The sequence below is a fragment of the Neovison vison genome, chromosome 1 (assembly GCF_020171115.1).
Source record: "Neovison vison isolate M4711 chromosome 1, ASM_NN_V1, whole genome shotgun sequence".
NCBI classification, from domain to species: Eukaryota; Metazoa; Chordata; class Mammalia; order Carnivora; family Mustelidae; genus Neogale; species Neogale vison.
In genome coordinates, this window is record NC_058091.1 from 213,787,310 (window position 1) to 213,806,521 (window position 19,212).

Sequence of the window (19,212 nt, forward strand, 5' to 3'; positions counted from 1 at the left end):
TGGGGGAGAAAGCTGCCAAAGACAAGGTTTTACCCAAAAAAGGAGACTAGCCACTTGGAGAGCAGCTTTAGCGGATTCTGAGCCACAGTAACTCCGGAGGGGAGGGCCCAGCAGGTGCAGTGCGCTTCTCACAGAAGAGCTCAAGCTCTTTGGGGGCACCCTGACCTAGCTGGCCGACGGCCTTGATCAGACCCAGTGCTAAAAATCACCGGGCAGTCCCTGACAGGTACCATTTTTCATGCTCCCACAAAGGGTGTTGCCCAAGTGGCTGTTCTGCAAAAAAGCAGCACCATATCCTGACAAAGGTAAATGAAACCTGCTAGAGCCGCCATTACAAGAGGTGACTGACAGGTTCCATAGAAATAAGAAGGAAACAGTGGACTTTTCCTCCTCAATTTGTTTGGTGGTGTTTGCACCCAAAGAGGGCCAGGGGTGTCTCCTGGTAGCAAATGTGTCATCTCAGCCCTCCAGCCAAGACACAATATCTACACCAGTCAGAGAGGCAGGATCAATGAACTAAAAGCCAAATTCCAGAAGGACAATTAACAGCACCCACATGCCTCCTCGTTGACAGAACCTAGAGGGTGTCAGGAGAATGAGGAAACCCCTGCACCCTCATACAACCAAGATTCTGCCTCACAGGTGAAGAACAATGATGGGATGGGCGTCAACATTTAACCTAAAATTTAACCTAGGAAACCAGTGAATTTTACATTATTTCTCAGAAAATGAGTAAGAGAGTCAGTCTCAGCCACATAGCTTGGCAATTTTTCTTTTGCAATTCTCCATTCCAAAACTCAGAAGCACTGTCTTAGGCCTTCTCATTAAGGCACAGCACCTAGCAACAGCGTTCAGAACCAAATGCCAGCCATTGAGATGGACAAAGGATATGGACAAAACTAAATCTGAAGAGTAAGCAACTCTGCTAAGAAAAAACATTTGTTTCTCTTACACACGTGAACCATGATGCTACCTTTAATATTTTATCTAGCACTGCTACTTCAACACTGAAGCATACCAAAGCACAAAACTACCACATTACACAAGCGGTTCCAGCTGCTCTGTAGACTAGGACAAGGATCTTTTTTTTTTTTTAAATCCAGGATAGCAAAGTAGCATTTTGTATTTGCATTCAATGTATTTGGGGGTCCTCTGGCCTCATGGATCGAGATGTCCATTTCTCTCCCTAGGTTCAGAAGTTTTCAGCCACTATTGCTTTAAATATACTTTCCTTCCTCTTCTTCTTCTGGAATACCTATAGTGAGGATATAGTGAGAATATCTTCTTCTGGAATACCTATAGTGAGAAAAATAGGTATTTTTTTCCCATTGTGTCCCATAATCACCACAGGCTTTCTTCACTCTTCCTCATTCCTTTTGTCTTTTTATTCCTCTATAATGGGGTAATTTCCAAAGTGCTATCCTCCAGGTCATCGATTCTTTCTTCTGCGTAGTCTAGTCTACTTTTGAAACTCTCTACTGAATTCTTTTGTTCTTATGCTTTTCAATTATAGGATTTTTTTGGTTTGGTTTTCGGGGTTTTTTGTTTGTTTGTTTCTGATGGCTGCTATTTGTCAAACTTCTCATTTTGTTCATGCAACTGTTTTCCTAAGTAGTCTGTTTTCTTACAGTTTTAGTCAACTTCCTTCAGAGAATTATTCTGACTTCTTTGACAATTTATAGATCTCCATTTCTTCCAAGTCAGTTATTGGAGCCTTATCAGTTTCCTTCGATGTTGTCATATCGACCCGATTTTTTCATGATCCTCAATTCTTCGTGTTGTTATCTGTGCATCTGAGTACCTGGGCTCATCTTGTAGACTTTATAGGTTTTCTCTGGCAGACACAACACTTCATCAGTCAGCTCAGTTTGGGTTTTTGAGTGAAATTTCTGCTAATGACCCTGGGTAGGTCGAACATACTATTATGGTCTCTTTCAGGGCAAGGCCAGTGTTCAGACTCTCAGGAGTGGGGAGGGGCATGTGTTCCTGGCTAAGAACAGCTGTAAAGGACTGCCAACTTGATTCCCCACCCAAGTGAAGATCTAGGACAGGTTCTACAGTTGACTCAAGTTTCCATTCAGACTTACTTCTGGAGACTATATTCTTTAGTGGATGATGCTAGGAACTAGCCTTCCAGCCCTAGAGGGCAACAGGATGGGAACCAAGGCATGCATAGCTCATTTTTTAGCGACCCAAATTAGGCCAGAGTGTGCACTGTATTTCCTGGTCAGGTGGCCAGAACTGGTCACCCCAGTTCTACACTGTACTCCCTGTCCAAGCACCATGGTACGTAGAGCTGCCGAGTAGACTATGCACCTTCCTGCAGGCTCTGGTTCAGTTCCCTGGTTGGACAGGCTAAAGGCTGGTTTCAGTGATAAGTGGGGCTATGAATGACTTTCCCTGCCTCAGCACAGTGGGAAAGGCATCTCTAAACCTAGTAGAACTCTTTGTCTTAACTCAAGCAGGCTTGCTTGCCAAGTTCCCAGACTGAATGGGGCCACTGGCTTTGTTACGCAAACTCTCATTTCTGCTGGCCTGCCTCTCTGCTAACTGCTGCTGGACCACAGGGCTGACAGGAGTCATCCCTAGCCATCTGGGGCAGAAGGGGCTGGAAGACACTCTGCAGAGCCAGTGTGGCTAGGTCTCCCCTTCCCTGCCTGGGCAAGAAGGGGAGGGGTCACTCCAGGCTACTCTCCATTCTCCAAACAGGCTCTGCAGGTTGGGAGATGCTGGGAGCTACCCTCAGCCTTGGCTATGAATTAATCCCTTTGCCTGTGCCAAGTATGTAGCACAGGAACACTTCAGGCTGGATATGGCCTTGACTCTGGGGACCATCAGCTCTGCATGCCCCGCTCTCAGCTCGAGAGCCACTGGGCTGTATTGCTTCCAGGAGCTGTTGTTAGCCTTGCCAGTCAGATAGGGCCTGAAGACACACTCCACAGCAGCTGGGGCTGGATTCCATTCCTTGCCTGGGCAAACCAGGAATAGAGCCAGCAAAACTCCTCAGCTGAGGATCCCAATCAGCTAGATCTGTACCCTGCAGAGATCCCTGGTCAGGTACGCCTGTGATGGGTTTCTGCAGATGAGCAAAAAAGCTGCATGGGGTGACTACTTGGGCCCCACAGGTACGAACTTGGTCTGCCAAGCCCCACCCCCTTCTCAGTCAGGGGTCAGATTCCCAGTGGTTGACCCATGCACACTCCCCTGCTATCCCTATGGGACAAAATCAGAGCAGGGGCTCCCACAGAGCAACCCAGAGTGCTGGGGTGGGAGAAGTCATCCTCACGACAAAGGTCTCTTTCCCCTAGACCAGACAGGGAGGGGGTGGGGAGGCCGTGTGGTCAGTGCAGAATGACTTCCCTCACCCTGCTAACACAGTCTGCCAGGTCTCTGTGAGGCAGGGCTGGGCATGCGCGAGCCTCACCTCCATGTGCAAGGATGCTCTCAGCAGCCTCTGGTGCTTCTACGGTTGTGCTCGTGAGGAGTGAAACCAGGAACTACCGTGTGTCTGTCTTGGTGACATCACCCCTGGAGTCCTCCATCTTAAGCTTCCTATTGAACGCCAGTGTTACTCCCATAGTTGTCACTCACAGACCTTGCCTTTGCTGATGTTTATGGTTTAAATCAGGAGTCCACAGAGGCAAACACCAACATGGGCCTGTCCTTGGGGTATAAGCTCTGGTGAGACCTTGACCAACAGACTCCTGGGTGCCAACTGGGTGGACTTAACTGTATCTAACATCTACAGACGTATAACAAATCTCCTTCATGGGACTCATTTAAGTGAGGTGACTTTGGGACTTCAGAATTTTGACCTGGTGTGGGAAGATGTGTTTTTAGGTCATTACATTCCTGTAACTAGGACGCATGAAGTTATGAAGGAAAAAGTCCGACTAGCGGTTGCTTGTGCCCATCCTGTGAGAGAACAGTTACTTCCTTCCCCTCACAGTCCTGGAGCTCAACTGTCTTAGAGCTTCTGTGTGGCTCTATGGCTGCAGTGTTACACGAAGGTCATGAGGGGCAGTGGGATGCATCCGTACCACAGAGAGATGCTGAGTCACCTCCTCCATACATACCCTGTTGAAGCCTGCATGCAGGAGAGGGAGGACTGAGGCCTCTTCTCGGTCACCCGATCTGCAGCAAAGCAGAAAATGCAGTCACTCAGTAGATACAAACCAGGGTTCCTCACACTGAAACATGGAGAGAGAGCAATGAGGCAAGCCATAGCATTCGCTCTAACAGTGGCTTCCTGACCAGCGTGTGCCCACGAGATGTACCTGCCTTCCTGGACCCATGTTTGCCTTCCAGATGCAGAAAGAACACGGACAGTCGAGAAAACTCCAGCAGTGTGCCTGAAAGCATCACCACAGGTACACAAGAGTGGCATCCCCAAAGCTGGGCTGCCCCTGAAAGTTGCAACAAATGGATGGGACAAGGTAGGTGCCGTGCTCATCCCAGACAACTGTCCTTTATGCTGTCCCCAAACCCTCTGGAAGCACAACTGCCAACCCAAGCCCTGGCTGGGTCCAACTCCCGATGTGAAGAAGTCAGCTGACACTACAGACTACAGCACCCTATAGCCCAGTGCAAAAGAAGTGTCGTCAGTAATGCCACACTGGAAGGAGAAAAGAGAAAAAAAAAAACAGATGATGGTTCCTCATTTCATGGGAAGGTTTCCTGCACTGAGCCTATAGCTGGGTCTCAGAACCTCATTTGGGTACAAGGTCTGCTCCTCATGAAAACAGGCTGCATTTCTGCTTCCATCATTTTGAAAGAGAAAGAGTGTCCCTAAAAGAGCCAGCAGGTTAACATGGAGTATGTATTTTGGAAAACAGAGAAGGAAAAAGGAATACAAGATACTGAGTGGAAGAGCAGGTGGAGAACAGAAAGGACAATCCTAAGACTTTGTGGCTTTCCCCGCAGCTTATGCCTTCCCTCCAGGGAAAAGTAGTCCTCCTTGCTTTTCTTCCCAGGAGCTCCAGATTCTACCTTCTTCGACTGATAAATGAGGAGGGGCACAAAGAGAGTCCGAAGGTGTTAATAACACTCTATTTCATAAGCTGGGCTGCACAAACTCAGCATTCGTTTTATTATTTTTCTGTGATCTATGCAAAATATTTTATGTTAAAAATAGGAGGAAAAGGGTGGAAAATAACAAGCCATAGCAAGTCCTTATCTGTCAAGGATTTGTAAGCATTTCTGCTACATGACTATAGTTTAAAAAAAAAAAAAATTGGGTTTCTCTTTTGGGTCTGTGGTATGAGCCAGGCTTGGGGAATATGACACATGGCCGGGTGTACTCCTGGAATCCATGCGCAAGACTTGGACACCCTAGTAACACCTCATGGGAGGTGAGGAAGGCTAAATACACCTTCACTCATTCCCCCTGAGACCTCATATCCCATCAGGATCATGAGATACAGAACCAATGGGAACAATTTCTTTCCTTTCCTTGGCCCAGCGAGAGCCCATGGTAGGAATCAAGTGAAGCGACACAGCTCTTAAAAATACACTCAAGGTGGGGCGCCTGGGTGGCTCAGTGGGCTAAAGCCTCTGCCTTCGGCTCAGTCATGATCCCAGGGTCCTGGGATCGAGTCCCGCATCGGGCTCTCTGCTCAGCACGGCGCCTGCTTCCTCCTCTCTCTGTCTGCCTCTCTGCCTACTTGTGCTCTCTGCCTGTCAAATAAATAAATAAAATCTTAAAAAAAAAAATACACTCAAGGAATAATAGGTAAGGAAGAGTGTTTGGTTGGAGTAAAACTTGAAGCCATGATTTCCTCCTGTACCAATATGGCTTTGAAACGAAGTTATTTCAAATCTCCCTGGGGCCAGGCTTGCCCGGGGGAGACCTCAACTCTCCTGCCTCTGTTGCTGGCTTGTCACAGAATCTCTGCCAGCTCCCAAAATGGGGCCAAGTCCAGGAGGGTCCTAGGCCCTCATCAAAGGCCGTCTTCTCTCCGAAGCAAAGGATGGCCACTAAAACAAATACAATTTGATACTGCAAGGATTCCAACGACTGTAGCTTGTACCAACAACTTTTTTTCTCCTTTTAGGTCTCTCATTTTAAGGGGTGGCCATTTCAGGCGACAGATCAGCAGAGCTGCTGCTCATTCCACCACCTAGTACCTACAGCCCAAACCCCCTTCTGCTGCCTTCCAGCATGGGCACACATCCTACTGTCCTGCTTCTAGACACACAACAATCCTGACCCCAACTATACAATCCTTTCCTCCCAGTGTATTTAGTGCTTCTTTGTGCTCATGCTGTCTTTTTTTTCTTCTTTGTGAAAAACAAGCAGCCTCCCACTTCTTTTCTTCAAAGAAAAAAGGTGAGCGGGAACAAGTTCTCCCCAGACATCTCCCTCAGATCTTCTCTTCATTTCTAGCACGTAACGAGCACCCATTTTTTTTTTTTTGGCCCCCTCATGTGTTCCAGTCTGGGTTAAGAGAAGTCCGGTACAACTGACAAAAACCTAAATATATCCAGAACCTTGCAACACAAAAAACAGCCCTGCAAAGGGAGGAGTTGGTGGTTGTGGGGCCAAGGGCATGCCCACTGCTCGGCGGGCTCAAAGGCTGGATTCCATCAGACACACGTTTCAGAATGAACAGCACCACTGCCAGCTGGGGATGGAGGGGAGCTTACGCTTGTGAAACCACCGCAAGGATCACCGTGTGCTCAGAAGGATTTGTGGCCCGGATCGACCTGCAACGAGAAGGTTCCAAGTCAAACCAGGTGATCTGGGCTTTGTTACACCAAACTTCACGTGGAAAAATGGCACAAAACCCCATCTTCCTCTCAAGAGAAAGTCTGAAAACCCATGAAGACAACAAAGAAAGATGCCCTTGAAGATTAGGACAATCTTTGTTTTTCCTTAAAAAAAAAAAAAAAGTGTGGTGTTTTGTATTGTTTTGTTTTTTTTTAAACGCCTGGGCAGTTGTCCAATGGGTCAGATCTGCCAATTTTCCACTTCAAAAACTGGCAAATTCCACTTAAATTCCATGTTTTCTGACTGAAATTCCACTCCTCAAAGAAACTGGCAGTCCCACAGTTCTCCAGTTATCAGTTTGTACTTAGGAAGCTAACTGCATTGCCTCTTTTTTTCTCCTTTTAAAACAGCAGAGAGCTTAGAAAGATGACCTTATAATAAAAATTAAAATACTTGCTGGCAGCTGGACCAACCAATTCAGGTTGAAATCTGAAGGAGATACAAGGAACTGCCTCATTTGTCTTGGTCGTACTGCTGTTTGTGCTGAAACGCCTTCAACAAGCAGATCATGAACTAGGGCTGGGCCACGCAGCTCTGCGGCCACAGTCCCTGGTGACACCCTCGATACCACGACCACCTGTGGGTCGCTCATTCCCTAGGAATTTAGCAGGATCAGAACGAGTAAGGATCTAGAATCTGAAGGTCCACGGGTCTCCTTACAAACCTCCTCTTTGAGGTCCACTGTTGTATGTTGTGGCTCCGATTCTGGGTTGTCCCTTTCCCGGACTTGTGAACTACATGAACTGTTCACAAAGGGCCACATACTTGAGTCTTAGTACAAACGAGCATGCTTGTGGCAACCCATTTCCTCAGTCTGGACTCTGTTTGAGATCTCTGGGAAGAGAAGTGTCCTTTCCAAGAACAGAAGGCTCAAAGCAGCTCCTTTGTAACTTGTGAAACAACGTGGATTTGTTGCTCTTGCCTAGCTATTGGCATTTCAGCTCTCCCCCACTTCAACATGTTTGTACTACTGCTCCTCTAGAAAAAAACAGCTTGCATTGCTTCATTTCCTTCAACTCTCACATTTCCTGACCTTTTTCAGAAAACTTTCCCGATTTCCTATTCCTTGAGACCTCACTCTATGTGGGTGGAAGGCTCAGGAAAGTGACCAGCTCTCGTCTTCCTGGGAAGTAAAGCCTCTGCTGGAAAATAAATGGCATCTGAGCAAAATCCTGAAGTTCAAGACCTTAATTCACTGTGGGACAGGAAGAGTTAAGTCAAGACCCCCTTTTCAGGCTAGCACGGACTACTTCCTATCCAGCCACCCCACAGCACAGGTCTTGCTAAGGCCAACATGCCCTTTTTTTCTACCTGAGGGCCTACTGAATTCTCAGCAGAAATAGCAGTTACCACCTAATGAAAAAAATGCATCAAGTCGGAGGCTTGCCCTACTCTCTAGGGAAATATTAAGCACTTCTCAGCCTTGTGCAGCCTCTTCCACCCCACTGAGAGGTCAAGGCTACACTGCTAGGCTATGTTCTAAGGGGTGGGTCTCAAGAGGCTCAAACACTTATTATGAATGTAATGGGGCTGGAGCCCATGCTCCCTTACTTCTTTTGGAACTGGCCTCCATGTTTGGGGTTGCTTCCTGCTGCTTATCTCTTCTTTCTTATTCCTCCAAAGGAACTGGGATGGTCAGGGAGACCCAGAGCTCTTCCTGATTGAGAGGAAGAAGGGGGACTGCCATTGGTGGGCAGAGATCCAAGGAAGCATGTCAAACTAAGGTCCAGGCTTGCTCAAAAATCCAGGGATCTCAGACCGTGGAGGACAGTGACGAATGTCCATCTGCCAGGAGTGTGTCCCTTACTCGTCTTAGGGGGACGTGTACCGGCAGCCACACATTCAGGAATCTGGCTGCCCTGAATATAAGCAGTCAGTAAACACACCCCCAGATATACAATCTGGCTTCTGACCTATGCAGATCCCCCACTGTTTTTCTGTGCAGCTAAGACAGAAGTACATTAGATAAAAAAAGAACCCTAAATTTCTTTATATTCAAGGAAGATTGTAAAGCTTAGCTGCTAAATTTTGCCTTTACCCAAATAAAAAGCATTTCTTTTTACACCTGAATCTTGTCTTTAATCATTCCATGTATGCACAAAGGACTGTAGTGCTTCTATACAAAATCACTTAAGGAAATTAAGTCAAGACCAAGAAAAATTAGATCTAGTTATAAAGGACGAATTCTATCCTGTAGCTCATCTAAAAAGAAAAAATATTTCTTTTTTTTCCTTATTATCTCTTACTAAATATTTCTTAGTATTTCTTAATACTGAAAGTACCATCCAAATACTTTATGATACGTTTATTCATATATAAAATAATTTCCAAAGAAAATCTTTCTGTGCACAACAGTAAGATTATCTGAGGTCAGTAAGACATTTTAAAATAGGTTCTGTAAGAAAAATTCTTCTTTGAGACACTGAGGAGGATCAAAGAATACAAGGCAAGGCTTCTGATGAGAAATGTCTCTTAATCCAATCATTTCTTGTCAGGATGCCAAAGGATCTAAGAAGCCACTTCCTTACCTTTCATTTCACTTACTAAGATTCAAGAAAATTCTAGCTCCATATGTAATTGGAGTCTGCGCTGGTCTAGCATTTAATTAGTGACCTCTTGCTGTCTAGCTTCAAAGCATTCTACTTCTGCTCAATGGATCAGTTCATCCACAGCAAACTTTTAGGACTGCATTTATTTATGAACAGGCATGTCTTTCCCCCCGGAGTGCGAGTGTTTCTGCAAACAAGTGGGGCATTTGGAACCCTGCGAGATTTTCTGCTGCTGTAGGATCTACCCATCTGTGTCAGGCAGGGAGAAATGTATATTTCACACATTTCCCATGTTCATTTGGGGATGGAATAATTAAGATATCTGGTTTAAATCCAAACCCTATCCGCATCATAAAAACTGTGTGAATTTTAATGTCTCTTGCGTGTGAGTGTGTGTGTGTGTGTGTGCATGAAACAGGAGCAATACTTGGGGGAACAAAAACACCTTGACATTTTCAGAGTTACCTAGCTCGCACCTCTCAATTCCCTGGAACTCAAACATGGAAAAACAGAAACGGTGAGATGAGGAGGAGCTCTAGCTTTCATCACAGATATCTGCATAGACTGCTTAGAAACATCAACACGCATTCTAGAAATACTGGGATGGAACTAAAGCCGTCTCTGAGGGACGGTCATTTTAAGCTATTACGTGAACGTGTAACAAGCATGTTCCATTAGGGAAGGTACCTGCACACCGCTTCCGCGTCAAAGTTTCGCGTCTGTCTGTGATCTATTACGATAATTTCATGATGTTTATCTAGAAAGCATTCAAGGGCTGACTCTGGAGTCCGTGCAATATTGCATCTATAGCCAGCTCTGTCACAGGCCCACCAGAATCCATCACTCTGACTATCTTCCTTTGCAAAGATCAGCAAAACCTGAAATACACACAAAAAAAGCATCTTACAAGCAATCATCATCCTTACAGATTGTTTTTGACATAAGCCTACAGTATACTGGTTAAAAATGTGGTGTCCAGAGAGGAAAGACCTGGGTTCAGATCCCAGCTCTTCCAACTGGTTCCAGTGTGTCTTTGCACAAGGTCTTTCCTCTCTTTGGGCTATTGGGTCTCCACCGTCAGAGGTGCCACACTAGCTAGCTCGGAGACCTACATGAGCACGGAGTGGGTGCTCAGTTGTTCGGGAACAGGGGGGTTGGTACTCATTTTTAATTTCCCAATTGGCTTTGTTAAATATATTAAGCGGTGATATTAATAGGATAATTAACACAGCTGGGGCTATGGTTCCCACATACACGTTTGTTGCCAAACACATACACTGTAGGCCTCTCAGTACCTAGAGGCCAACTCTCTGACCTTAGCAATTAAATAAATCCCTTTAAAGGCACAGGAAAGGGAAGGATCTCAAAGGAACTTCATAAACTTTACCTAATACCCAACCCATGCTGGAATCTGGAAAGAATGACCATGCAAAGAGAAGCTGATGGAGCTAAACTGAGGAAAACTGGTCTCTTCTTGCCTCAATGAGAAGTGCAGCCCCACTAGAAAGAAGGTACCCAACTTCACCCTGGTCGCCCTCACCAGCCCCTGGGTTCCAATGCCCAATTCTCTTGCAGAAAGCCAGACACAGCCTTACCACCACCTGAACTGATTCATTTATTTGCTTGATCATGGTCTAACTTCTCCACTGGAATGGAGCTTCAGGACCACAAGGAACTGCCTATGTTCCTGATCTCCCCCCCCACCCACCTCCTCTCCTGAGCTCAGCATCAAGCTGCCACTTAGTAGCTGCTCAGTAAATATACGGTGAGGTAAAGGCTAACTACTTGTAGAGTTTCCTGCAAAACACAAAGGGTTTTACTATTACTGCAAACCAGAGGTCCAATAAATGTACTTAATTATCTCAAGAAGTGGATAAAACATTGAATATTCTTCAGTGTCCACTCCTGGTTTCAAGAATTAGCAACAGAAGGGGTTTTTCCCCCCTCAACAAGAAAAGCCTTTAAACCAAAAACCAGTATCATTTTTTAAAAAAATAGATTTCATTTATTTGTCAGAAAGAAAGAGCGAGAAAGAGAAAGAGATCATAAGCAGGGAAGAGGAGCAGAGGGGGAGGGAGAAGCAGGCTCCCCAAGCACAATGTGGGGCTCCATCCCAGGACTCTGGGATCACAACCTGAGCCGAAGGCAGTCACTCGAACGACCGAGCCACCCAGGTGTCCCAACCAGTATCATTCTTGATGATGAAATACAGAGCATTTCACTTAAATTCAGAAAGACAAACTGTCCAACCATCACATTTTTAAAATATTTTATTAATTCCAAATTGGCAATATACTGAAAAACAGACACAAAAGTCTAATAAGCCTAATGCACCCATCTCCTAGCTTCAGCAATAACCGACACTGGACCAATCTGGTTTCATTTCTATCCCGGCCCACTTTTCGACTCTAGAGTTAGTTTTCAGCAAAGCCTTCATATCCCATCCTTTCAACCATATGAATCTACTGAAGATAAAGACTGTTGAGGGGTGCCTGGGGTGGCTCAGTCAGTTAAGCATCTGCCTTCTGCCCAGGTCATGATCCTGGGGACCCTGGGATTGAGCTCCATATCCGGCTCCCTGCTCACTGGGGAGTCTGCTTCTCTCTCTCCCTCTGCCTGCTGCTCCCCCTGCCTTGTTCTCTCTCTCTCTGACAAAACTACAACACCATTTCATACCTAAAACCTCCCCAACAGCTCAACATCAAAATCTGAATGTATCATAAATGTCATTTGCTTTACATTTGTTTAAATCATTTCCTATTTTCCCAAATAACCACGTTTCCAGGAGAGTGTTTTTCAACACGATCTTGCCATTTTCTTCTCAGCACATGGCTTGAAATCACAACCGTAGTAACACGCAAGGCAGCCATACTTACTAAGAGCCCACCCTCGTCTACCACTCCTCAGTCCAGAGTGCTTCTACGAGTTTGTGACCACAGAGCTAACTTCTAGGCAGAAATGGGAGTGGCTCTTCCAAGAGAATTGAAGGGCATCGCCTTAGAGATTTGATAATGAAGAGAAAGCCTTCAAATCAAACTATTAATAAGAGAGCTACAATGAAAAAGTCAGGTAGAATCAATTGGTTTGTGTGTAAAGTCGACAGCCCTCTACTTGGGGTAGCTATGGTAGTAACAAGAAAAACTCCAGGGGGGCCTGGTGGCTCAGTGGGTTAAGCCTCTGCCTTCGGCTCAGGTCATGATCTCAGGGTCCTGGGATGGAGCCCCACATCAGGCTCTCTGCTCAGCAGGGAGCCTGCTTCCTCCTCTCTCTCTGCCTGCCTCTCTGCCTACTTGTGATCTCTCTCTCTCTCAAATAAATAAATAAAGTCTTAAAAAAAAAAAGAAAAGAAAAAAGAAAAACTCCATATACGGAGCCTCAAAGTCAACAAAGGGGAGACTGTTTCTTCTCTGTCATGTCTGGCTAAATGAGGGATTGCTAAACAAGAATCTCACCACTTCATGTTTCCTGGATACCATCTGGTCACAATAACGGATAATACAGTAAGAACACAACTGTACTCCCATGTTGAACATTGCTACAGATTAATCTCATATACTTTATGTATCCTCAGAATAGAGTATACCACTCTGGGAAAAATAATGTCGTTATTGAACAAACATTTCCCCAGCACCTGCTATGTTCCAGGCACTGTTTTTAATTGCTTTGAGTACACTGATGGACAGAATAAAGACCCCTTCCCCTGCACAGGTGGAGGGACCAAACCACACAAAATAAGCAAGGCAATGACACAACATGCTAAAAGTGTTATGTGCTATCTACAAACAGCAGGAAGGGGTAGGCAGGAGCCAGAGTGGGTATTGGTAGCAGCATTAAGTAGAGTAGACTTGGGTGGCTCACTAGGTTAAGCCTTTGACTTTGGTTCAGGTCGTGATCTCAGGGTCTTGGGATCGAGCCCCGCATCAGGCTCTCTGCTCAACAGGGAGCCTGCTTCCTCCTCTCCCTCTGCCTGCCTCTCTGCCTACTTGTGATATCTGTCGAGTAAATAAAATAAATCTTTACAAAAAAAAAAAAAAGTAGAGTAGGCCTCACTAACAAACCAACAGATGCATAAATGCCTGAAGGAACAAAAAGGAAGCCTAGTCACTCTCTGAAGGGCAAGTATTTGTAGCAGATGGAATGGTTCTATCGGCCCCTACAGTGGGACATGCACCCGACATGTTCAAGGAACTCTAAAGAAGCCAGTGTGACAGGGGAGAGGGGGCGAGGGAGAGTCTAGTTCACAGCAGAGGTTTACATCAAGGTAAGGCCATGTCAGGAACTTAAACTTAGATTTCACATGAAAACTCAAAACTGACTCAAAAGGAGAAATTGTGTTCTTCAGGTCTTGTTATTTCTCTACCGTTCTGATGCTTCGACAGCTACAGCCTTGCTGACCCTGCGGAGACTGGGCCTCTGAGGGTTGGCCAATCTGTAGAGGCAGCAGAAGACTTGACTAGGAAAGCATCCTTTGAAGGCAAACCAATCCAAAGCCCATACTCTTGCCACATCTTTTAACATGCTTTAATGCATGGAACCACTCTCCACCTGCCCTCATCACTAGGACCAAGTACCTAACAACCAGAGACAATGGCTACATCCCAGATTCCCCTGAAATGATTCATGGTAGCCAAACTTGCTTACCCTCCCCCTTATCCATTCCTTCCCACACAAGCCACAGGGGAGGTTCTTGGCCATATCTTCCCCCTGCTCTCTCGGCCTCCTGGCCAGCCCTGGTGCTGTGTGTGTGGTCCTTCACGGCAAGGCATGGCAGACTGTTAAGAACTATTTAATCACAGTCCTTTCCTGATCTGTTGGCCTCACTGTACCTGATTAATAAAATCTACATTTTAGAACAGAACTATATTATAAAAGCACTCATAAGAATTTCTTAGGGTAGTATTTAAAATTCTTCTCATTTAAGGGTGATGTATGGAACTTTTCATCCACTGCACTGTCCACTTAAAATGAATCTAACACTGCAATTAATAATGAATTAAAGTTTAAAAAATTTTATTTTATTATTTTTTTATATTTTATTTTTTATTTATTTTTAAGATTTTATTTAATTTTACTTATTTTTATTTATATTTATTTACTTCTATATTTATTTATGCTTATTTTATTTATTTGAGAGAGAGAATGAGAGAAAGTATGAAAGGGGAGAGGGTCAGAGAGAGAAGTAGACTCCCCACTGAGCAGGGAGCCTGATGTAGGACTTGATCCCAGGACTCCAGGATCATGATCTGAGCTGAAGGCAGTCCCTTAACCAACTGAGCCACCCAGGCACACTAAAGTAGAAATTTTTAAAATAATATTCTTTCCATTTATAAAAATAAATAAATCAATAAATGAATGAATAAACAAACTTAGTTTTCTTTTTCTTTTTTCCAAAGACTTTATTTGACAGAGAGATCACAAGTAGGCAGAGAAACAGGGAGAGGGAGAGGAGGAAGCAAGCTCCCCACTGAGCAGAGAACCTGATGCGGGGCACGATCCCAGGACCCTGGGATCATGACCTGAGCTGAAGACAGAGGCTTTAACCCACTGAGCCACCCAGGCACCCCAAACCTAGTTTTCTTTTTCTTTCTTTCTTTCTTTCTTTTTTTAAGATTTTTATTTATTTATTTGACAGACAGAGAGCACAAGCAGGCAGAGAGGGAAGCAGACTCCCTGCGGGGCAGAGAGCCCGACGTGGGACTCAATCTCAGGACCCCGAGATCATGACCTGAGCCGAAGGCAGCAGTTCAACCCACTGAGCCACCCAGACACCCCCAAACCTAGTTTTCAGTAATTCAACTCCTACATGGAAAATCTACAGGAATAAAAATATATATATTTTAGAGTAAACTACTAGAGTAATTACCTTTTTTGGATGTAATCAGGCTTGGCCTCTCTGTCCCTATCTCCCGGCACAGCTAGGTTAATGACACTCTGTTTACAGAAATTTGGAATTTGAACAAAAGAGACACAAAGGCTGGGAATGGAGACCTGTGGCTCAGTAATAGTAGAGACAATAAAAAGCCTTCAACTCCTGCTGTCAAAGTACTCAGAGACGGCTCACTACCACAGCTTCTCAAGTCCGCCCTGAAATCTACAAAGACAAAAACTACATGAATATGTTTAATTCATTTATTTACTTGGTTGTCAAAGGCAGCTCTTACTTGTAACCAAAGAACAAAACCACGAAGACTTTAAGCACTACAGTCCCTTCCTGTATTTAACTTTGTATTCATCAGTACTTAGTCTGTCAGAGGTGGCCATTTTAAAATATTTACTGGCCATTCACTGAGGCAAATCCAAGAGTATATATTGATGATCTATCAGATAAGAACTGGGGGTAAAAAGCTGATAGGGATGGACATACAGTCTAGTTTCCGCTCCTAGGAAGCAAGCAGGTGAGACAGTCAGGTAAAGATCAACACAATAAATGCACTACGAGTGGTGACCACACAAGGGTATGGACATGACGCTAAAATAAGAATCTAGGTATAGAACGAAACAATTTTATCAATGTAACTGCACTGTCATAAACACATCGAAAGAGCAGAAAATCTGATCTGGGGTGAAGCCTGGGACAATGAGGCAATACCTAGGTCTGCGTCCTGTCCAGGATCAAAACACAAGTATAGGCAATCCTTGCGTCATGTAGTAGGGTCAGATGCTAAAAACCACCACAAACAGGTAATCTTAAACAATGGTAAAAATGACTGCCCTAGGACCTTAGAAATTTTTTCCAAACATGAAAACTTTGTGTCAGTTTTAACTGTGTGAAATAAAGTTTTTTTCAGGATGCTGTAAATTAAAACATTTTCTTTTTAAAAAGAACTCAGTGTAGCGTCAACAGTGTGTGCCTTCTCCAAATCGGATAAATGGAGGATGCAGCGTGTAAGCCTCTTTTCTATGCCTTGGTATATTATGAAGCCCTAAGCCTGGGTCAGCTCCAGGGTCTTATTCAGTATTTTGTCCTCTCCACTTCCCATGCCATGGAATATCGCCCCTGAGTTCCATTAACATACAGTTTTTTACTTCCTCTGTGACATCTCACTCTTTTCACCACAACCACATTCCTCACAGGTGCCGCTCATCACTGCAAGTTGACCTTGCTCCGGCCGCAGATCTAGAACCCCTCTGGTGCAACAGTGTCAACATCCCCACGGTCAGCCCGCCTTCCTCGAAACTCATTTACATTCAACTTCAACTTCCCTCTGGCATTATGAATGTGCATTTCTTTGATGCACTTTCATCTCTGTTGGCCACTTTCCTCTCTTGACGCTCTATCTGCGTACAATGCCATGTGAGATGCTTGGATGGCTACAAGCTACACACTTGGTTGTCTGTGCTTGAGTGGAAGAACAGGTAGGCAAGTACCGATCACGAAGACTTTAAGAAAGGGAATGTGATTGATTACTGATGGGGCTACACATCTGTCAGTACCACAGTGGTGTGTAGACTCCCGTGTTAGCAACCGAGTCCGTATTTACTGCAATTGCTCAATGAGAACACCAATGTAATTGCAATCTAAAACATGCTGTGGGGATCTGGCAGGATTTCTCTTAACTCTGAAATCTGCACATATTAAAACTGTACAAAGCTAGGGCTACCTTGACTGCTTTTCAAATGTAACTACCAAGACCCCAAACTCCACGCAAGTCCCCTCTCTTCCTGCAGAGAGGACTGCCTACACCTCGTTAGAGGTATGGTGTTTTACTCATCTCTCCATTCTAACTAGAATGGGGAAGTAAGGGCTGATCTAGGGCAGGGCTAAGAGAATCAAGTGCAGAGAGGTAACACACACCACAGGTCAGTAGGGTGGGGGTAAACTGGGGCAATGACAAGAACAGAAGCTAGGACTCTCTGGACTCCTCTGGGGGTGACCCATCACCCACCCATCCAGCAGCAGAGCCAGACTCCCATCTCCCAAGTCCTCCTTCAGTGAGCTTGCCATGGCTCCCGTGGCTATTCCCCTGGTTTGCTGGAAATCCAGCAAATACAACCGATTCCTTTGACAAGTTTCACCAACAAATGCTGACAAGCACCTTTGAGGAAAGCAATTCTCAGTCTTGGAGAGTCAAATTAGAATGTAACTAAGTTCTCTGGTGAAGGCTAAAGTATGAAAAACATGAAGTACTACTAACTTCTCCTCAGCCAGAAGAACATAAACATTCCTTATCACTATTCTTTATCAGTAAGAATGACTCTACACATCTCTGCATGCATTCCCAACATCTACTATTATGCATCGATTTTCCGAATACTTGGTTTGGCATTAAGCAAATCTTGCTAACAAGCAGCTCCTGGAATAGATCACATGGATAGATTATTTTAGTTGTATCCATACCCTACACCATTGTGAATCTGGGGGAGGGGAGGGATTCGTTAGGAACAAATGGTATGAAAGCTTTTCTTAAATGGCCCTAGAAAAGTGATGCTAGTTACAGGTACAGTTTGATGAGAATTTAAGGCCCAGCCATTATGCTAAAAGTACTTTAAACACAGGATTTTATTCAATAACCCTTTAACAATTCTTAGAGGTGTGAATTACCACCAACTTGTAAACCTGGAAACAAAGGGTTAGCATGGATAAGAGAATGGCCTACAGCCCCACAACTATCAATATTTGAACTGAGGTCAGCCTGACTCCACAGCCTGTGTAATCATGTTAGGTTTTTTTTGTTTTCGTTTTTACTCCCTAAAATATGGGGCCAAAATTCCTACCAACTCTGTAATTTCACCGAACTGGCTGGGCTAGGCAGAAGCTAGGACTTGGCAGTACAGTTAAGGACAGACAGGATGGGATATGTAAGGATAGCTCCCCATGAGGCCACATGAGCTCCAGTATTTAACAGTTCCAGACAATCTGTATCCGTATCATATGGAAGAAAAAAATTTTAAAAGCTAAGAACTGCCTTGGTGGGAAAAGCTTAGGCCACAGCTCTGAGTATCACTTGCAAATCCAGTTGAAAAGCCCAGCTGGAGTGGGAGGACAGGGGAGGACAGCGCTCTAGGCAGAAACAATTCTACACATTCAACAAGTAAATACCTTCAAGGCATTGATGAAGAAAAGGCCACATCATTTTGAAATGTTGACATTAATCTTTTGCCTCATAACATTTCCCCTACTTTTAATTTTCTTGCCAAAACTGGAAAATAGGGCTTTTACTGTGAGTCACAGCCACTCCCCCAGGAGAGAGGTCCTCTATGACACCATGCAATACTTTTCTCCAACATGCCCCCCATTCTACTTCTCACACTGCTCCTGCCAGCTCACCGAGGGCAGGCAGAGCCCCATGTTCCATGCCCTGACATGGGGGGAAGTTTCCCTGAGTGAACTTAGAGATAAACCCTCAAAAGCAACCCTATCCTCAAGTGTTCTTATCAACAGGCACCTTGCCAGCCCTGAGCACTCTCGTGGATGTAGCTCATTAAAGTTTTCAGCATGCCACTGCACTCACGAAGGGCATTTTTTCCAGGTCAGGGGGAAAACAAAACCAAATACAAAGGCTCTAGGACATAGTAGGATTTTTCTAAGATCAGTTACAGTATCAGTAGCAGAAGCATAAAAACACTTAACTTGGTGTCACAGTCCCTGAAGTTGGAGTGTTACAAATAATAGAAGTGACTGAGCAGAACTCTGGCTGGTCAGCAAGCTCTGTGCAGCCTCTCTTCCTTTCTAGCACCTATTACTGCAGCCTTGAACACACAGGTGCTCTGTCCATTGTTTCTGGATGGATCAATGAAACCACATTTCAATACCACCAAGGAGGAATGACATCATCTGGGGCCAAATTCATGTGATAGGAATCAGGCAGGGTACATAGTAGCACTAGAAACATTCGAGCCCTTGCACTGGGTGATGATCTCACCGTGTCTGTTTTATCTCCTAGCTTACGCATA

The 19,212-nt window shown here is 44.8% G+C and overlaps 1 protein-coding gene across 4 annotated transcripts in view; it reads right to left on the bottom strand.

Annotated features, from left to right (window-relative positions):
* Positions 1 to 19,212, bottom strand: part of PDE8B (phosphodiesterase 8B) — a 239,164-nt gene that overhangs the window by 106,663 nt on the left and 113,289 nt on the right. For all 4 annotated transcript variants that reach the window (XM_044266652.1, XM_044266643.1, XM_044266668.1 and 1 more), the window contains exons 3-5: positions 10,006 to 10,196; positions 6,646 to 6,705; positions 4,077 to 4,134 (exon numbers count right to left, since the gene is read on the bottom strand). In XM_044266652.1, the coding sequence (XP_044122587.1) occupies positions 4,077 to 4,134; positions 6,646 to 6,705; positions 10,006 to 10,196 (309 nt within the window). The remainder of the gene's footprint in view (positions 1 to 4,076; positions 4,135 to 6,645; positions 6,706 to 10,005; positions 10,197 to 19,212) is intronic.